The sequence below is a fragment of the Mytilus galloprovincialis genome, chromosome 10, assembly GCF_965363235.1.
Source record: "Mytilus galloprovincialis chromosome 10, xbMytGall1.hap1.1, whole genome shotgun sequence".
Lineage (NCBI taxonomy): Eukaryota > Metazoa > Mollusca > Bivalvia > Mytilida > Mytilidae > Mytilus > Mytilus galloprovincialis.
In genome coordinates, this window is record NC_134847.1 from 42,171,127 (window position 1) to 42,188,139 (window position 17,013).

The 17,013-nt window shown below is 30.8% G+C and overlaps 1 protein-coding gene across 6 annotated transcripts in view; it reads left to right on the top strand.

The window, feature by feature from the left end:
* The window catches only part of LOC143047593 (proprotein convertase subtilisin/kexin type 4-like), a 99,984-nt gene continuing 82,971 nt past the window's right edge, over positions 1-17,013 (top strand). For 4 of the 6 annotated variants that reach the window (XM_076220711.1, XM_076220715.1, XM_076220714.1 and 1 more), the window contains exons 1-4: positions 2-65; positions 4,677-4,724; positions 8,282-8,333; positions 10,261-10,314. In XM_076220711.1, the coding sequence (XP_076076826.1) occupies positions 4,681-4,724; positions 8,282-8,333; positions 10,261-10,314 (150 nt within the window). In that variant the 5' untranslated portion in view covers positions 2-65; positions 4,677-4,680. Of the gene's footprint in view, positions 66-4,676; positions 4,725-8,281; positions 8,334-10,260; positions 10,315-17,013 lie in introns of all 6 variants that reach the window. The other 2 variants (XM_076220712.1, XM_076220713.1) reach the window with 2 other exon arrangements.

The following is a 17,013-nucleotide window of genomic DNA, read 5'->3' on the forward strand; positions in this document are numbered from 1 at the left end:
TGATAACGGTACAGATAAACATAGCCATTGCATTGAAGGATGTAATATTTTTTAACGGTTTTATGGTAAGACATTCATATAAAACTTTGTTATTTAGAATAGCATAACGAATGATACTTGTGTGAGTTTGTAATATCATATGTCGGCCTTTGTTATTGCTTCTTGATTATTTAATATGTAAATATGACAAAACAAAGAATACATACACAATTGCAGCACATTTGCACTTATAGCTTATTTATTGGACATGATAATCAATTGCTGTTTTAAATGAGTACGCAGATTTATTTCATTAATTGAATTGACCAAAATATTCAAAACGGCTAAAGTGTTTGTTTTCTTCATGATTAATATTCAATTCACACACAATATTATCTTCTAATTTTTAGACTTACACATTTTATTGTCCCGATTGTGTTGAAACATGAAGCGTAAATAATGGAAGTTCTTTAAAAAATCTTCCCCATATATTATATAAGCTCATTGGTTTCATTTAAGCGGATTTCACCAAACGAACTTGTTGACTGGTCATGATTAGGCGTTTTTGCTCAATAAATCGTGTGCTATTCGTTTATACATATTTATATATAGTGGATTAGTACTTATACTAATCCCTTTCCACATTGCGGGAGCGAGCGCTGTGGAGTCGGTATGACGTAAAGAATATTCTTTTTGAATAAAAAAAACCCACAAAATTATTTGTTTTAACTTTACCTGTTATACCATATAGGTTTTTTTTCGCATAAGTAAAATTTCCCGATTTTAATTGAATAAGGTGTACGAAATATTTTTGTGGTTATTATTTTAACAAAACCGTCGCATCTGCACTCTTGGTTTGGCGATTTTATTTTATCCTCGAAAATTAACAAACCGCGAAAATAACCCGCTATAATGTATGATAATAGGCCCCTGAGGTTAAATCAACACTTGAAATTTTTGTTATCTGGTAAATCAAATATAAGAAAACAATTTAATAAATAGATACTTTTTTACTGAATCAAAACATATGCATCAACATGCTCCGCCTCTACAGTTTGTGTATTTAGCATACAGATCCCGTAGTTGCAAAGTCACGCGAAGAACATAATAAATCGCATTTTAAAATAAAATCACATTGATGAAACATTGACATGACAAACAATCACGATCGACGATGCCAATTATTAAACTAGAAATGAAGATACTGTTACGACCAACGAATTGTATATGATAGGACATATGAACATAAGAAAGCTAGTCAATAATAAGTCTAGAACAGATATGAGAAGATAGCTCATTTAGTGTGTTTGTTTTTAAGAAAAACATGTTTTTTCTTCACGGAACTTATATCTTTACTACAGAACTATAAAAGGTAAATATGCAACACACCCCTTTATACAAATTTACTTATCTGGGTTTTCTTCCTTTACATGACTAAATTTAAAAAAAATTAAGCACTAGCTGTATTTAAAGAAACAGGATTTATAGTTGTAATTTTAAACAAACATGTATAATTTGAAATAACATGTCGATCTATCTATAAAAGTTCTCAATATCTAATAGTCCTTATTATTGAAAACAGGAATACTTATTATCATTGGAACATCTTTTAAATGTTAGCTTTGTTCCAAATAAATATTGACTTCTACAATTTTTTTTGTGTTTTATGCACGATAACTGGCTGTCTGCAAAAGAAAAAAAATATAACACACAATGGGGAGGTAATAAAATCGTCGTGCATAGTCTTTCAAGCAGTAGTTGAGCGCTCAATGCAAGTTTTTATTTAGAATATCTTTCTGAAACCTGTGAAATAAATCTGAATTTCCTTGAAGAAAGTAGTGGCTGTTGTTCTTGTTGTTGTTGTGTGTGGGTGTGCGTGATTGGGAGGGTGGTGGATATACATGTACTTTTATTAAACAAACAAGTATTGATAAAACAAGTAAAAACAACACATCTGCTATATTACGAATTACAAATACTAAAATCTATCAGATATAATTAGTTTTAATTTGAATTAAAATTATAACAAATTAATATAGGTGAAGTAAAATAATTCATGTGAGACAACAATTCATCGACTCGTTAGAATTGTTTGATTTGGAAAACATAACAAAGGGATGCCACTCGTACATACAATCGTACACAAAACAAACTCATCAACATTGCATTAAAAATTGAGCTGCTTTGCATATTCCTAATTATCAATAAGACCAGTAGGTTTTAATATATATGATGGTAACTACTAATGAGTGCTAAGCCACATTGAAATATATGTGTTTGGAGTTCGAATGTCCAAACCTTCAAAAATAAACCAATTGTTCCAAGGAAACAGTTATCGATATTGATTTCCGTTGTCTACGAATATAGTTCCTCGTGTAAACAGTGTAAATTTGCATTTTTTCATACACTTTCCAAATTTATTTCTTGATACTTGATGCATGGAATATTAAGTAATGGGGTGAGATTAAAACATTTTTGTGGTCACTCTTTATGTTATAATATGATAAATCAAATAAGTGTTCAGTTGCTGTTAATACTTAAAATATGTTATACTCAAGGGCATTTAAAAAAGGAAAATGTTTGCAGTATTTATTTTTTCATGCCCAAATCCTGATAGTTGAAATAATTTGATTTTAAAGTCAATATTAAAGATCCAAATTTCAATATTAAAATGGCTCTAGTTTTAATAAAATGTATTCTAGGACCATAAAACTTGACCAACTATTTCAAAATTTCCTAAGCTTTGTCAAAGATTTGTTCAAGTCTTTATATCCTATTAGGTTCAAGGACAAAGTTGTCGCCTTTTTTCATTATTCACGAATATAGTCCCAAGTGTAAACAGTGTATAACTTGTTTTCATACACTTTCCCCATTTATTTCTTGATACTTGGAAATATTAAATAAGGGGGTGAAATTACATGTTAAAAACATTTGTGTGCTGAATCTTTATGTTAAGTAGTGATTTGGTCTAGTTAAAAAAGATAAAAAATAAGTATGTCTGAAACTGTCAAGCTGATTTTCAGACCCTCTTAACATGATGAACATAGAATTATCAATGTTTTGATATAGAGCCAGTAGAAGTTTCTATAATTTTGATATTATTTGTCCCAATAGTAGTACACTTCACTGTAACAATCTTTTAATATAGAGCAGATGCGACTTTTTAAAAAAATGAACAATTGAAGGTCTTTCCACTCGAAACGGAAAATATCAAAATTTGTTTTTGATTATTATTTCCAGTGCTAAATAATAATTTGTGTATGCTTATTAAATCATATATGGTTCTATACACTTTTGTTTGACATAAGAGAGATTATTGATTAATTCGTTTATCAATTGATAATGATAAGAAACCTCGTCTTTGCTTAAATTTCACAAAAGACCAAATGCCACAGAAACTAACAACGTAAGGTCACTGTACGGACTTCACCAATAAACGAAGCCTTTACCGCATAGTCAGCTACTAGTATATAAACATTAAAAAACCGAGTACTTTGAAAGCGTAACATATTAGCGAATTGAAAAAGCCCTGACATTTGTTTTTATATTCTTTTAGTGCTCTCATTTGATAAGTAAACTATTCCTTAACAGTTGTTAAATGATTTGTTGTATCAATTTTTCTTTTTAAGAATCTGCTTTTTCTATCAATTGCACGTATGTTTACGTTCATTCATCATGGTTTTATACTCGCACTTGAGCTGTGCCGTGGACGAAGTTATAACGAGTGGTCTTGCTGTTAAGGTCACATCATAGGGAAAATATTAGCGAAAAAGTGTCTGAAAATATACTTATAAAGATTTTGATATTGTAAAAGATTTTCATTTAAAAACAAGTTCACCTTCACTTCTATTACAGTAAAACTAAGCAATTCAAGTATACAAAACATGTTCAACTTTTAAAATTTGTAGTTGCAAATGACTTAAACATAGAACAATGGTGGCAAACTGGTTCTTTGCTCATACATCTGATAAAAATAACTCTTAGAGAAAAACAATATAGCACAGGTTAAAAATGCTTGGAATATCATGATCCTTTTTGTCAGAATGGTACAGATACTTCTTAAATACATAAAGTAATCAAATTGGGAACCAAACAAACAACGAAGACATGTTCTTACAAGTATTTTGTGTACTATTGCATTCGCATGTTCAAGATATTTACTTGTCCTTTTTCTCGAAAGTGTCAATTGTGCAAGTCAGCAAATCCGGTAACATAAAAAGTTTTCATAACAGAAGAATTCATTATTTGCATCATTCCTTGTACATGTATGTTCATCTCCAACTATCCATTGTTATGTGCAAACTCAAAAGTTGTTTTGAAGTTTCCATTTTTGAAACAGAATACAAATGATATAGAAGAAAAAACGTATTTCCTTTTGGTAGATAGAATATTTCGCATGTATTTTGATTGAAAGATGATCATATTTTTTTTATATACCTTTGGTAAATTTGATCTTGAATTTGTAGTTATTTAATATCAAGAAGTCCGATTTCCTCCACCTTTTAAAAAAGAAGTGTTTAGTTTGGACTTGGAATAAATAAGATAATATTATAACATATACCTTAACAGGGTGAAGAAATACACGTTTGTCAAAAGGTGAATATAATTTAACCGCCATACACTTTTATTGTAGATAACAAGAACTTGATTATGCAGACTTGTACTTAAATAAACTTGGTTATCTTTTTCTGTTTTAGTGCAATGAATGGCAACAGTTTGAAACTGTATTTGGTATTGCAACTATGGTGAGTAAAACAACCGATATAAATCGTGATAGTTAAGCCTTTTTTTTTATTCCTTTAAATATCTTTTATTTGGTAAACAAAATCTTCATACCAAAAATTCTTATCTTAAGGTGGTACCTAACACTACAAGATAACTCTGTAAAATCAGCTAAACATTTTAATTACGTTGTGTTGTTAAGGGAATATTAAGGTTCTCAATGATCAAAAATAGTGTTTGTTAAACTGCTATATAACCAGTGTAATTTTTCTGATAAAACGGTTGATTCAAATTTTTGAAATTTTATATATTTTTGTCAAAGGGTCAAAGTAAACACTTTGTCAAAATTTTATGAAAATTAAACGAGCCAAATTAATTTTAGTGAAGGTGTTTGTTACCACCTGTATATAGTTTTAACTACAATTAAATTCATTTGAATAACTATGCTTTGAAATATGTTATTATCTTCCTTATTCGCTAAGTTGATAAAACTATTATTACCATTCGATTTTGTAGGTTATGTGCAAAACATTAGTAACTATAGCTACGTGTATGATGTTTTTTTCTTTATATGGAACAAAACAGTAGATTTGTTTTCTATTTTATACATGTTGTCTATATATAATGTTTCAAATTTAAATATTTTTTTGTGCATGAATGTTGATGTAAAGAAGTTGTAATAGTATCAGACCAATTGCACAAAATCATTTTGGGTCACCATTGAATTTGAAAGGTATTCGTGGATGAAGTGTGAAGTCATAAGTAAGTTTCAGCAAAATGAAGAGCCATTCATAACCCTTCCATTGTCTTTAGTCGAAGAAAACTCACAACATCATTGCAAAAAAAAAAGAAGAAAATGACAAAAACTTTAAAGACAATTAAAGATTGAGCAACAAGAATACTCAGTAAACGGGTTCGAACTCAGAAGCACTGAAAGGGTTACCCCCAGGTTGATATACTATACACTACGAGGAATTTGCATAGTTTTTACAAGTATATTTAATGACAATGCATATTCAAGCAGACAATACATTTCTGTCCATTTCATTTCAGTACATGTATCTATATTCATATTAAGCAAAAGAGAAAATTTTAGGACATTAAAATGAGTTCAGTTCTTAGAATAATGAAGCGAGAAACTGTCAGTACTGAAAGTACGTTTGCTTAAGTATTCTCTTATCAATATTTAGAAAATTATTGGTTGAAAGAAAATCAAGTGATCACTGATTTTTTTGATGACATCCCGTCAAAATAAACGTTACTAGTCTAGAAAACTCACTTCTTATTACAAAAAGAAACAATACAAAACATTAATCTTTGAATAAATAGTCTAAAATCTCGACTCTTCTTAAAGATGCATATCTCAAGAAATTATTTAAAAAAACTTTTTTCAAGTTTTGGTCGATAGAAAAGAACAGATGGTTGTATACATAAAAAAAAGATGTGGTATGATGGCAAATGAGGTCTCTTTCAACAAGAGACTAAATGACATAGAAATTATCAACTAAAAATCATCGTATAGCCTTAAACAATGAACAACGCCCATACCGCATGATCAGCTATTACATGTATAAAAGGTCAAGAAATGCAATTTAAGAAGATTACAAAGAAAAAACTAACGGCCTAATTTGTGTTAAAAAACGAACAAAAACAAATATGCAACACATCAAAAAATGACAACCACTGAAAAACAGGCTTCTGATTTTGGACAGGTACATACGTGCAGAATGTGGCGGGGTTAAAAAAAAATAGCGGGATCCCACCCTTCCCCTTAACCTTGGACAGTGGGGTTACAGTACAACATAAGAACGAACTATAAAAATCAGTTGAAAAAAGCTGTACTCATCAGATGGATAAAAAAGAAATACGTCTTACATAAACAAAAAGTGGACATGGCCGGATACTTTTACATCCAAACAACATAAAGACACTAAGTTCTGAACAAGTCAAGGAAGGACTATAGAAATATTCCGAAACGGCATATTTAAGAAGTGGTGTTAATCAGATGTGGATACTGAAAAATTCAAAAGAGTTATTGGTGAATTTACAATCTCAATCATTAAAACATTGTACCAACATTAAAACCTTTGATTTTTCAACTCTTCATACCACTATTCCACATACTAAAATTAAAGCTCGACTGAAAGAACTCGTCAACTTATGTTTCTTTAACAAAACGGGCACTAGACGTTTTAAACATCTAGTTTTGGGCTGGAAACCAGCTTACTTTGTGAAAATCATGCAAGGAGAAAATATACCGACGAGGATATCACTGCCATGCTCGACCTTTGAATTGACAACATATTTGTTGAATTGGGAGGTTTGGTCTTCCAACAGACTATTTGAATCCCAATGGGTACCAATTGCACCCCTCTACTTGCAGATTTGTTTTTATATTCCTATGAAGCAGAATTTATCGAAGGGCTTGTACAGAAAGGAGAAAAGAAATTAGCCCAGTCTTTTAGTTTCACCTTTCGGTATATTGATGATGTAATGTCTCTTAATAATAATAGATTCAGTGATCACTTACATTTATTATATCCAAGTGAACTTGAAATTAAAGATACTACCGCATAGATAGATCTGCTTCATATTTAGAGCTTTTTCTCGAAATGACTACTGATGGTAGGTCGAATACCAAAATTTATAACAAACGCGATGATTTTAATTTTCCTATAGTGAACTTTCCATTTCTGTGTATCAACATCCCAGCGGCATCAGCATATGAAGTATATGTGTCTCAATTGATACGTTACTCTAGAGCTAGCTCAAAGTTCGTTGATTTTGTTGAACGAGGAATACTGCTTTCTCAAAAGTTGCTAAGACAGGGCTATGAACTAATCAAATTAAGGTCATCACTCAAGAAATTTTACGGTTGATTGGCCATTCTGACAAAAGTGATTCTGAAATCATATTTGATATTCTTCCTCAGTCATAATAACCTTTCATCATTACCGACCTGAACAAAGAAATAACGCGACGGGTGCCGTATACGTTGCAGGAAATGCTTACCCTTCCGTAGCACCTGATTTCACTCCCGGTTTTAGTGGAGTTCGTGTTATTTCTTAATTATTATTTATGACTGTTGATGTAAATGTCCTTTGGTTTTGTGAGTCTTTGTTTACTCCTTGGTTTTGATTGTTTTTGTCTGAGAGTACTCGTATTTTAATTAAATATTTACGCATGCAAATCTTCATTGTAAAGCGATACCTGTTTCTATCTCAGTTTTGGTGTTCAGTGGAAATAGCTGTAAATTTATTCCAAATCAAATTACTCCGTCGCTTTAAGAATCCTATGAGCCTCAAATACAACCAAAGACTATAACTAACATAAACAGCTGTATGGTAGTATAATCGAAGCGAACTAATGCTAGAAAGTTAGTCCTTTTGAGTAACAACATCGAGAATAAAACCTGTAATAATAGATAAACGCATACATTTGATCGAAAGGATATATAAAAACTAAATATCAAATTGCAACTAATTGCTAATGTACAAAACGTAAAAAAACCAAAACATAACACTGTGTTGGTTAGTAACATCTAAAATATAGCATTTTAGCATATACATTTCCCTTTCAGGTTTTTAACAGGATTGTCTTTTTTGTTAATACCAAATTTAAAGCCAACGCAAGTATGACATAATTTTTAAATCGTTTTATCTTTATCTTATCACTGTAGACATGGTTATTTTATTACTTAAAATATTTTTAAATGTTTATGCCGAAGTGTTAAATTTATTCAGTGCTTATTTAATTTTTATACTTGTTAGTTTGTTCCAGCTGACATTTTTTTGACCATACATCTTGAAAGAATGTCACACAATGCTGTCTGCATAAGTATCATTGAACATATTTTACTTTTCAAATTTAAAGGATCTATTTATTTGCTTTTTACATCAAACCGTTGACGCTTATTTCCTTATTTGTCTAACGTCTATATTAGAACTGTTTTGCTATAATCAACCTTGGTACAGTGTATAAATTTTCATTATATATGATAAATTCATTGCCTTGCATCGTTTTTATGTTGTATAGTATATGAAGCAGATTATTGATATACTAAAGGAAACAAAAGTATCTTGCAAGTTACTTTTTCATTTTGTCTTTGTGAAGTTTGTGAAGTTACTTATATTTCATTATTTATATGATTTGTTGTCATTCTCCGCCATTGATACAAACTGTTTGTAATTATAAAACATGTATGTAATTATTCACTGATGCTATTATATTTGTGTATGTAAATTCTATAAGCTGTAGAGCTTCTGAATAAAAGACTATTACTATTACTATTATGAGTTCTTTAAAATACCGACAATAAAGGGTTTGGCTACTTTGAAATTTTGTGTATAACCAAATTTTACCATCAATCATTGTCAATTTAAAATTTCACTCATAAAAAAACTGGAACTCCGGCAGTCTACTAAAATTGCCTGACAAGCATAATGTTGCAACATGTGACTGAGATATCATTTATAAGATAAAACGTAAGACCAAAACATAAATAAGGGTGAAACATATAAAGGACAATAAATCCCGTTAAGAGTCAACTAATAGATTAATGCACATTTGACAAATATTTGGATCATGCTTGACTGATCATTATTGCTATTGAATTGTCTAAATAGATCATTAAAGAACAGTAACTCTTCACGAGGAGTCCACTGACGATATTGGCAGAGTTACTTAATCGTATATATTGCCTTACTAATTATTTTTGCTTTTCAACGTTTCAATATATCTAATATAATTTTTTTGAAAATTAAAGCCAAATCGAAAATAATTGTAAAAATAGTCATTAAAGGGCCAACAATTCCAAGTAGAAGAAGACTTACAATTTCGGCAATGTCATAAATGTGTAGATCTTGTCTAATCGTTCTTGAATTCAAAATATATCTCTACAGGCTCTAGATATTACTTGTTTCAAGAAGATAGACAAACATGACTCTTAAAGTTAAAATAGACTGTTTGTCTCATTAAATCTTAATCAATGACCACTTTGTTAGTAGACACCATCATTAAAAGCGGATTACTCTATTAACAATTGATTCAGTTAACTAACAAATTCAGTCATATTGACGTATTTGTATATCCTATCGACTATTTACTTTTTTCTGCTTGTCATATCATTTGTTAAAATTAATATCCTATTGACGATTGTGGCAATGTTTGTTTAATTTAGACAGTTAATTCAGATGAAATGATTTTAAAAATAGATGATAGAAGACGTCGACCACAAACAAAGGGAGAAAAACCCCATTTGTGATATATTCAGCAACCCAGCATGCATTTATGTTAAGTTTGATAGCAACGTTAATAAGATGAGGATGGATTCATTTCCCGTCATTTTTTTTAAACTATCTGGTAGACGGTTTCAGATACACAAGCGAGGGCTAAGGCTTCATTCACACTTATTCAAGCCGTTGCCTAAAACTTAATACTAGGCATAACTAAAAGAAACTCAGTCATAGCCCATTGGAAGCTACATTGGTGAACGCAATGTTACAATACAAAGTTGTATGTTTACAGTTAATAATATATAAATATCAATTATTATTTCAGCACTCGAAAACATGGGAAATAAACGATCCACTTCTTGAGGAGCAGTGGTATCTGGTATGTATTGTGAATCAATTTTCAGCATAAATAATACGATGATAAAATTTGATCAAAAAGACGATATTTATATAGGTCTTTGTTTAAAAGCACTAAACTAAAAAGACTCTTATTTCTAAAATCAAATACTAAAAGGGTATTGGCACAAATAATTTGTTCCTTACAGTGATTTGCTTATTACTCTTGCAGTTTTCTGTAGTGAATACAGTTTTTGTTCAAGACGTCTATCTTCCGTAAAGATAAAATGTGTGCAATCTGATGAAAAAAAAAGGTTTCTGTTTATCTTTTGCCTATAAGAATCTTACAAAACTTCGTAAGGGGATTATCGACAAAACCTTAGGACCCCAACAAGTTCGATAAAACAGGATGTTTTCATATTCTTGTATGCGACGAGTGGACATATGTAAAGTTTATTGAAATGTTTTTATGGCTTTACCTTAAAGATAAAATCACTGTAAAGTAACTATTCGTTCAATCATTTCAAATATTAAGGGAGTTGGCTTCTCAGTTTCAAAGTAATTAACTTTTCAAAAAACCAATTTATATAGATAGGGGATTAATAAAGGAATCCATAGAGCAAAAAAAAAATATAAATCACCGTTCTTGTTTTCGAGATATTAGCCATTGAAATTTTGGTGGGAAAATATTCTCTCTTGACTTTTCATAGCTTTATCACTGACAAGTTGAAGTTCTCAAAAACTGTTAAAAAGTAATTAAAATTTTATAAGACTTTTACAGATGGCTTATCATTATACATGTTAAAGATTTACAAAAAGAAAAATGGGGGTCACCGGGCAAATTTGCAAAACACATAGGGGTTTGTAATTAGTGGTATGACACCTCAAGCAGTCAAGGATGTCAACTTCTGAATTTTAATAGTCTTGATATGATTCCAATTTGATAACCACTGTTTGTTTAAAAACATTAAGACATAAGTTTAATGTATTATTGCTGATTGTATCTACACCCATATACATTTGTTTCTGGTGTTAACAACTAAATTACTGTTTCAATCTAGCTAATGTAAATAAACACATACATGTATCAGGCGCGGATCCAGGGGGGGGGGAGGGTTCCGGGGGTTGAAACCCCCCTTTTTTGGACGATCAATGTATTTGAATGGGGACATGTAGTTGGAACCCCTTCCCCCCTTTGTCCTGGGTTAGGAACCCCCCTTTTTAATATGGCTTGATCCGCCCCTGCAAGTTTTGTACATGAAGAAAGACAAAGATGATGCATAAAAGTACCATAAGCATGAAAAGGACAACAAACACTTTTAATGTCCATTCAGCCTCTCTTAAAATCAAACTTTTCCCTGTACTTTTACATATCTAAGGTTGTAACTAGTTTATACAACGTACTTCATAAAAATGTCTTATATCGTCTCGTCTCGCTGTATTTGGTCATTTGTTTTAAAAATAATTTAATAGGAATGAAATAATTGTGACCTACGATTGGTTATCAAAGTTTGTAAATTAGTACTGAAACAACTCATTTTCGAAGGAACTTTAAATTCGCACATAGCTCTTTTTTGTCAACTTCTTGAATTTTCAAATATGCTAGAAGTAGCTAGGTGAAAGGGGGGGACACGGTTTCTGAAAAAATCAGAAGATAATTATCATATACTTGAACGATTAGTGTGAACGATTTTTGTATGTAATCAATTGCAATCGATTACTTTATATCAAAAGTAGTATAATTAAATTTTAGAAAACCGTCAATTACATGCAACAAAATTACAAAAAAATTAACTAAAAAGAATAAAGAAGAAGATTAAAAACAATCTTTTGTTGCTCTATCAATTTATAGTGAACATTTAGAATTTTACAACAACTACCTTTTAGGCATTGTTTCAATATAGAATGTTAACAATTAATTTCCAGATTGAAACTTGTATCGAGGATCCCACTCCCAAAATGAGTGATGGTAAATTTATTAAAATGATATCGACCATTGCATCGATTTCTTCTGTTTAATGTATGTTATACCCTCCATATTTTGCAATTTTTGCTGTCATATTTATTTAACATTATTTCTTTGTGTTTACTCATTCTAACCAGGTATTGTAGAATATAACTCATTTCTATTTTCGTGGTTTCCTTTGAAAACATATAAAAGTATATAAAATATAAAAAGGAGTATGATTAGGTCAGACAATTTTAAACAAGGAAATTTATAATTTATTATTACATAAGAGAATTTATCCTTTGTTTCGATAAACACCCTAATTTCAGGTAATTAAATGCCAATAGAGAACAATTTTTAACCTTATGCAATATAATGTAAATTAGTCCGGGATTACTCTGACATCCAACGTCAGTGTTGTCAGACAAGCTGGGGCCATGGAACGTCAGAGCCCGTCCAATATTCAAAAAGTGAATATTTGTTCTCCAAAAGTGATGCGCCATTTCTATGAGTGGCTATGAATGGCCGTTCGTGTAATTGGCGGTATGAACATACCGTATGAAATTTTGAACGCGTTGGTTATGAATTTCAACGCGTTGGTTTTTATTATCAACGCGTTGGTTTTTACTTTCAACGCGTTGGTTTTTTACTTTCAACGCGTTGGTTTTCAATTTAATCGCGTTGGTCTTTACTTTCAACGCGTTGATTCGTAATTCATACGGTACGAAAAACCAACGCGTCCATACCGTTAGTTTTGTACTTTTGTCCACCAATCAAAATGTTGTTACAAAGTATTAATTTTTCTAAAAATATCTAGTCGTCATTTCACTATTCGGAGAGTCTCCGGAGTTTTCTTAAGATTGGTGGTAAAGTATACATATGGCTGAATTGTCCGCAGCCCGTCTGCAAATGTTTACAAGTTGCTTTCTTTAAAAAAAAAAGAAATGCAATCGTAAACCCAAATGCTTGTTTGGCATTAAATATTAGATAACTGTTTTAATAAAGATGCATTGTTTTAGATTATTTTTGTCGTATAAGAATAAAAAACTAACATTGATCGTTTACTTAAAGAAACTATATACTGTTCAATGTGGGGTTAAATATTCTTGTGGAAGGAATCGTTGTTAAAGGAATTTTTTTTGTTTCTTTCCTCTCTCACGAAAGACAACATGTTAAGTCACCACTACTGGATGTTCCCTTCTAAGGTGCTGGTCTTTTTTTAGATAAAAGTTAGTTTTTACGCTAAAGTTCTAAATGCAACTGTGAAAAACTTTAATCAATTAATATTTTTTGGTGTTTAAGAAATGCAATACGTGAACCTGTAAAATAGCTGTTTTTATTGAAATTTGAGATTTTTTCATGGTTATTTGAACAATGGCTTGGTACTGGTCATTATTAAGATCTTTTCACCTGCCCTGCAAGGTTTTTGTGATGATAAGGGTATAGAGAATTGACAATTTGAAGCTGTGTGCTTTGTGCTCTAACGTTTTAGATGACAAACCTCTTTGTTTAAAAAAAACAAATATTTTTAAGAACCTTTCACTCGCTTGAAGATATATTCCGAATGTCCCTTTTTTTATGTTTTCTTATATTTTAAATTGTGAGTCATGAAAAAAGGCCTTTAAGAAATCTATTTATAGCCTAGAAAAAAACAGATTATACCTTGTACTTACAAATAAACAAACAAAATTGAAAAAAAGAACAAAAAAGCAAACATGGTCAAACCTGAAATTGCCACTGAATACCCATCACCTAAATATTAGTTAAAGGCCACATTTATGAACTGTTGTAAGGTGTTCCTTTTTTTTTTACCTGAACACGATTTTTTCATTAACTTTTAAAGGGTTCATTTATCATGGTAAGGTTCACTTCTGTCTTATGGTATGTATGTAAATTCTTTTAAACCAGGTGTATTCATAAACACATGTCCCAAGTTAGAAGCATGTTTTTGAGTAGATGTCTTTTTTGGTGCAGTCCATATTTGCTTTTTGTTTCTGGTGAAGTGAAATTGGATTTGTATTTTCCTGTTTAAATTGTTTTATAAAAGTTTTGATGCCCTTAGTAGGAATCAGTCTGATGTGAGCCAAGCCTTTGTGTTGAAGGCTGCATTATAACATATAATTGTTTACGTTGACCACACTGTGTCTCATTTGTATTCCTACCACATTTAAAAAGGATATTCCCTCTGACATTTGACAAATCCATTAGAATAATCTCATTTGAATATTGAAATTGAACTGAAGTTGCCTTGTAGGTTTCTTATATTGACCTATCATTTTTCTCTCTTGCTAGATAGTTTTATACTGGTCATTTTTGGAGCACTGTGTAGCCTACTGATCAGTGAGATGGCTCAATATCTCCTTACACTGTTTTACATTTTCGTACTTTATTTATAAAAACCGAAAATTCATCATCTGATCGTTTTCAAGACATAATGATTATTCATTTTTATTTTGACGAATATTTTGAAGAGCCTAAATACTACAGGAACAAATAGTTAGATAATCTGTTCCCTGATTCAGATAACTATAAATAGAAATTATTTTTTCTTATCTCTGCCTGCATCTGTCATCACTCGTTGTAGTATTAGTAGACATTTGAAATCTTTTCGCTGGCACTGTTAAGTCCACAGGCGCTTGGGTATATGAAACAGATATTTATTTTAATTTGTTTTTTGTTGATTAAAATATTCAATTTTCAATATTTTTATTATACATATCTACAAACATGTATATGGGCGTTTTCCAATAAAAGCGTAACTTTAAGACCTAAAAAAAATGGAAAATCAACTTGTCTAAAATTTTATTTCAAGAGTTATTTTGACTACCTCTATTATAGACCTGTTTGTAAACAAAAAGTGCAATCTTAAATATTCTTTAAAATAATATTATTTTCATAATTTGTGTACTGTTTCGTAGGGGACTTTTGTCCCCTACGATCGAAACTTCTTCTAAACACACATATTTTTTTGCAATTTTAAATGTTTCCTATAGACATTCCAGTTTGTTTACTTTAAAAACTAGAAAAATCTCATTTTTTTCTGAATTGGAAAACCATTTTTATCGATAAAGATTAGACAGTACTTCACATATGAAGGTACAACTCATGTTACGTAGTGGACATTTTGATGCATTTCGTAGTGGACAAAACCGTTTCGTAGTTGACATCAACCCTATTATATGTTAATAAAAACAGAATAAAAATTACATGATATTTGTTTTGCACGAATATAATTGAAAAAAGATTTAAAAAAGACTGCATGGTGGAGGTAGTGTCCACTACGAAACGTTTTTCTCCCATACTTGTTTCGTAGGGGACCGTTTCGTAGGGGACATATTTATTTTTCCCCCACAATCCATATATAGCAATAGTAACAAGACTGATTGTATCCATCAAAGCATTTGTTAAGCTGTACACTGATATTTTTTTTATAATTTTAAAACCAGATACTGAAGGAGATTTGACCCGTTTCGTAGTGGACATTAACAAAAATACGGTATCACTCTGGTCCATTTGATGTGCTCAATTTTTCTTACCAACAATTTAATTGCCGTTATAAAAGCATCACTTCTTTTGTAAGACCCTAATGTTTATATTTCTTGCAAACAAAAATTACATTGATTTTATAAAACTGTTTATTGGCAAATTTTAATGACTTCGTTTCGTAGTGGACATTTTGAGAGTGACACACCTCCTGAAATTAAAAATCCTATATTGAATGCTGTTTATTAAAATATGTTGGCTCTGAACATACTTTTGAATTATTAAAGAACTTATGTAAAGTAAAAATAACATTTATTTCTTCATTTTTTTACGAGTATGAATGTTGAACAGGCGGTCTAGGGACATGCCATTCTGGTTGTTTTGGACCATTCAGGATTCAATATTTTATCAATTCCTCTTAAAATAAACTGTTTCTGTGCTTAAAAATGTTAAATCTAATTCAATGTACTGACTGCACAAAATATTACTTGCAAATTAAGATCAAACACTTTTTTTTAAAGTGGCTGGGACAAGAAATACGTTTTTATTGAAAAACGCCCATATATCACTTCTGTTCATGTCTCACCTAGTTTCGAGTGATATAAACGCCTCAGAGAAAATACCAAGTTTTACTATACATATTAGAAATATGGATAGTAAAATTTGGTATTTTATAGGTAGATAGATATGTGTTAAAAATACAGAAAATTGAATATTTTAATCAACAAAAAAAGATATCTGTATTTCCAATCAAACTTACACATTTAAACCAGCCGAATGATTTCTCCCCAGTCTATGATGAAAATACACACGTGTGTAATCTTCAGATATAAACTATAACTTTTGAATGAGTTTTCCAACTAAATAATTTTCTTTGTAGTGGGTACTGTTTGAATGTAAGCTCTGACGAGAACTCAGATTACCAAAGAGTATCATGTGATTTTTATTAATCCTAAACAGATATCAAACATGTGTACATTCCTCGAACATTTTCTGATGTATCATCGTTCATTACATCGGAGGTGATAACTCGGCTGCAATAATTCACCATTTCCTTAAATCGTTCTAAAAAATCGTTCCCGGTCTCCCCTGCGTGTAGCAAGTCAGTTAATATCTTCAACAACGGAGAATATATTTCCCCACCAAACTTAACAGCAGTCCGTCCGAACGGTTGATAAGATTGTACTTTGTTACAAAGATGTTGATTGGTAAACAGAAGTTAAAAATTTACGGTATGGAATTGAAAACCAACGCGTTGGTTTTTCAAACCGTATGAATTACGAACCAACGCGATGAAAGAGAAAACCAACC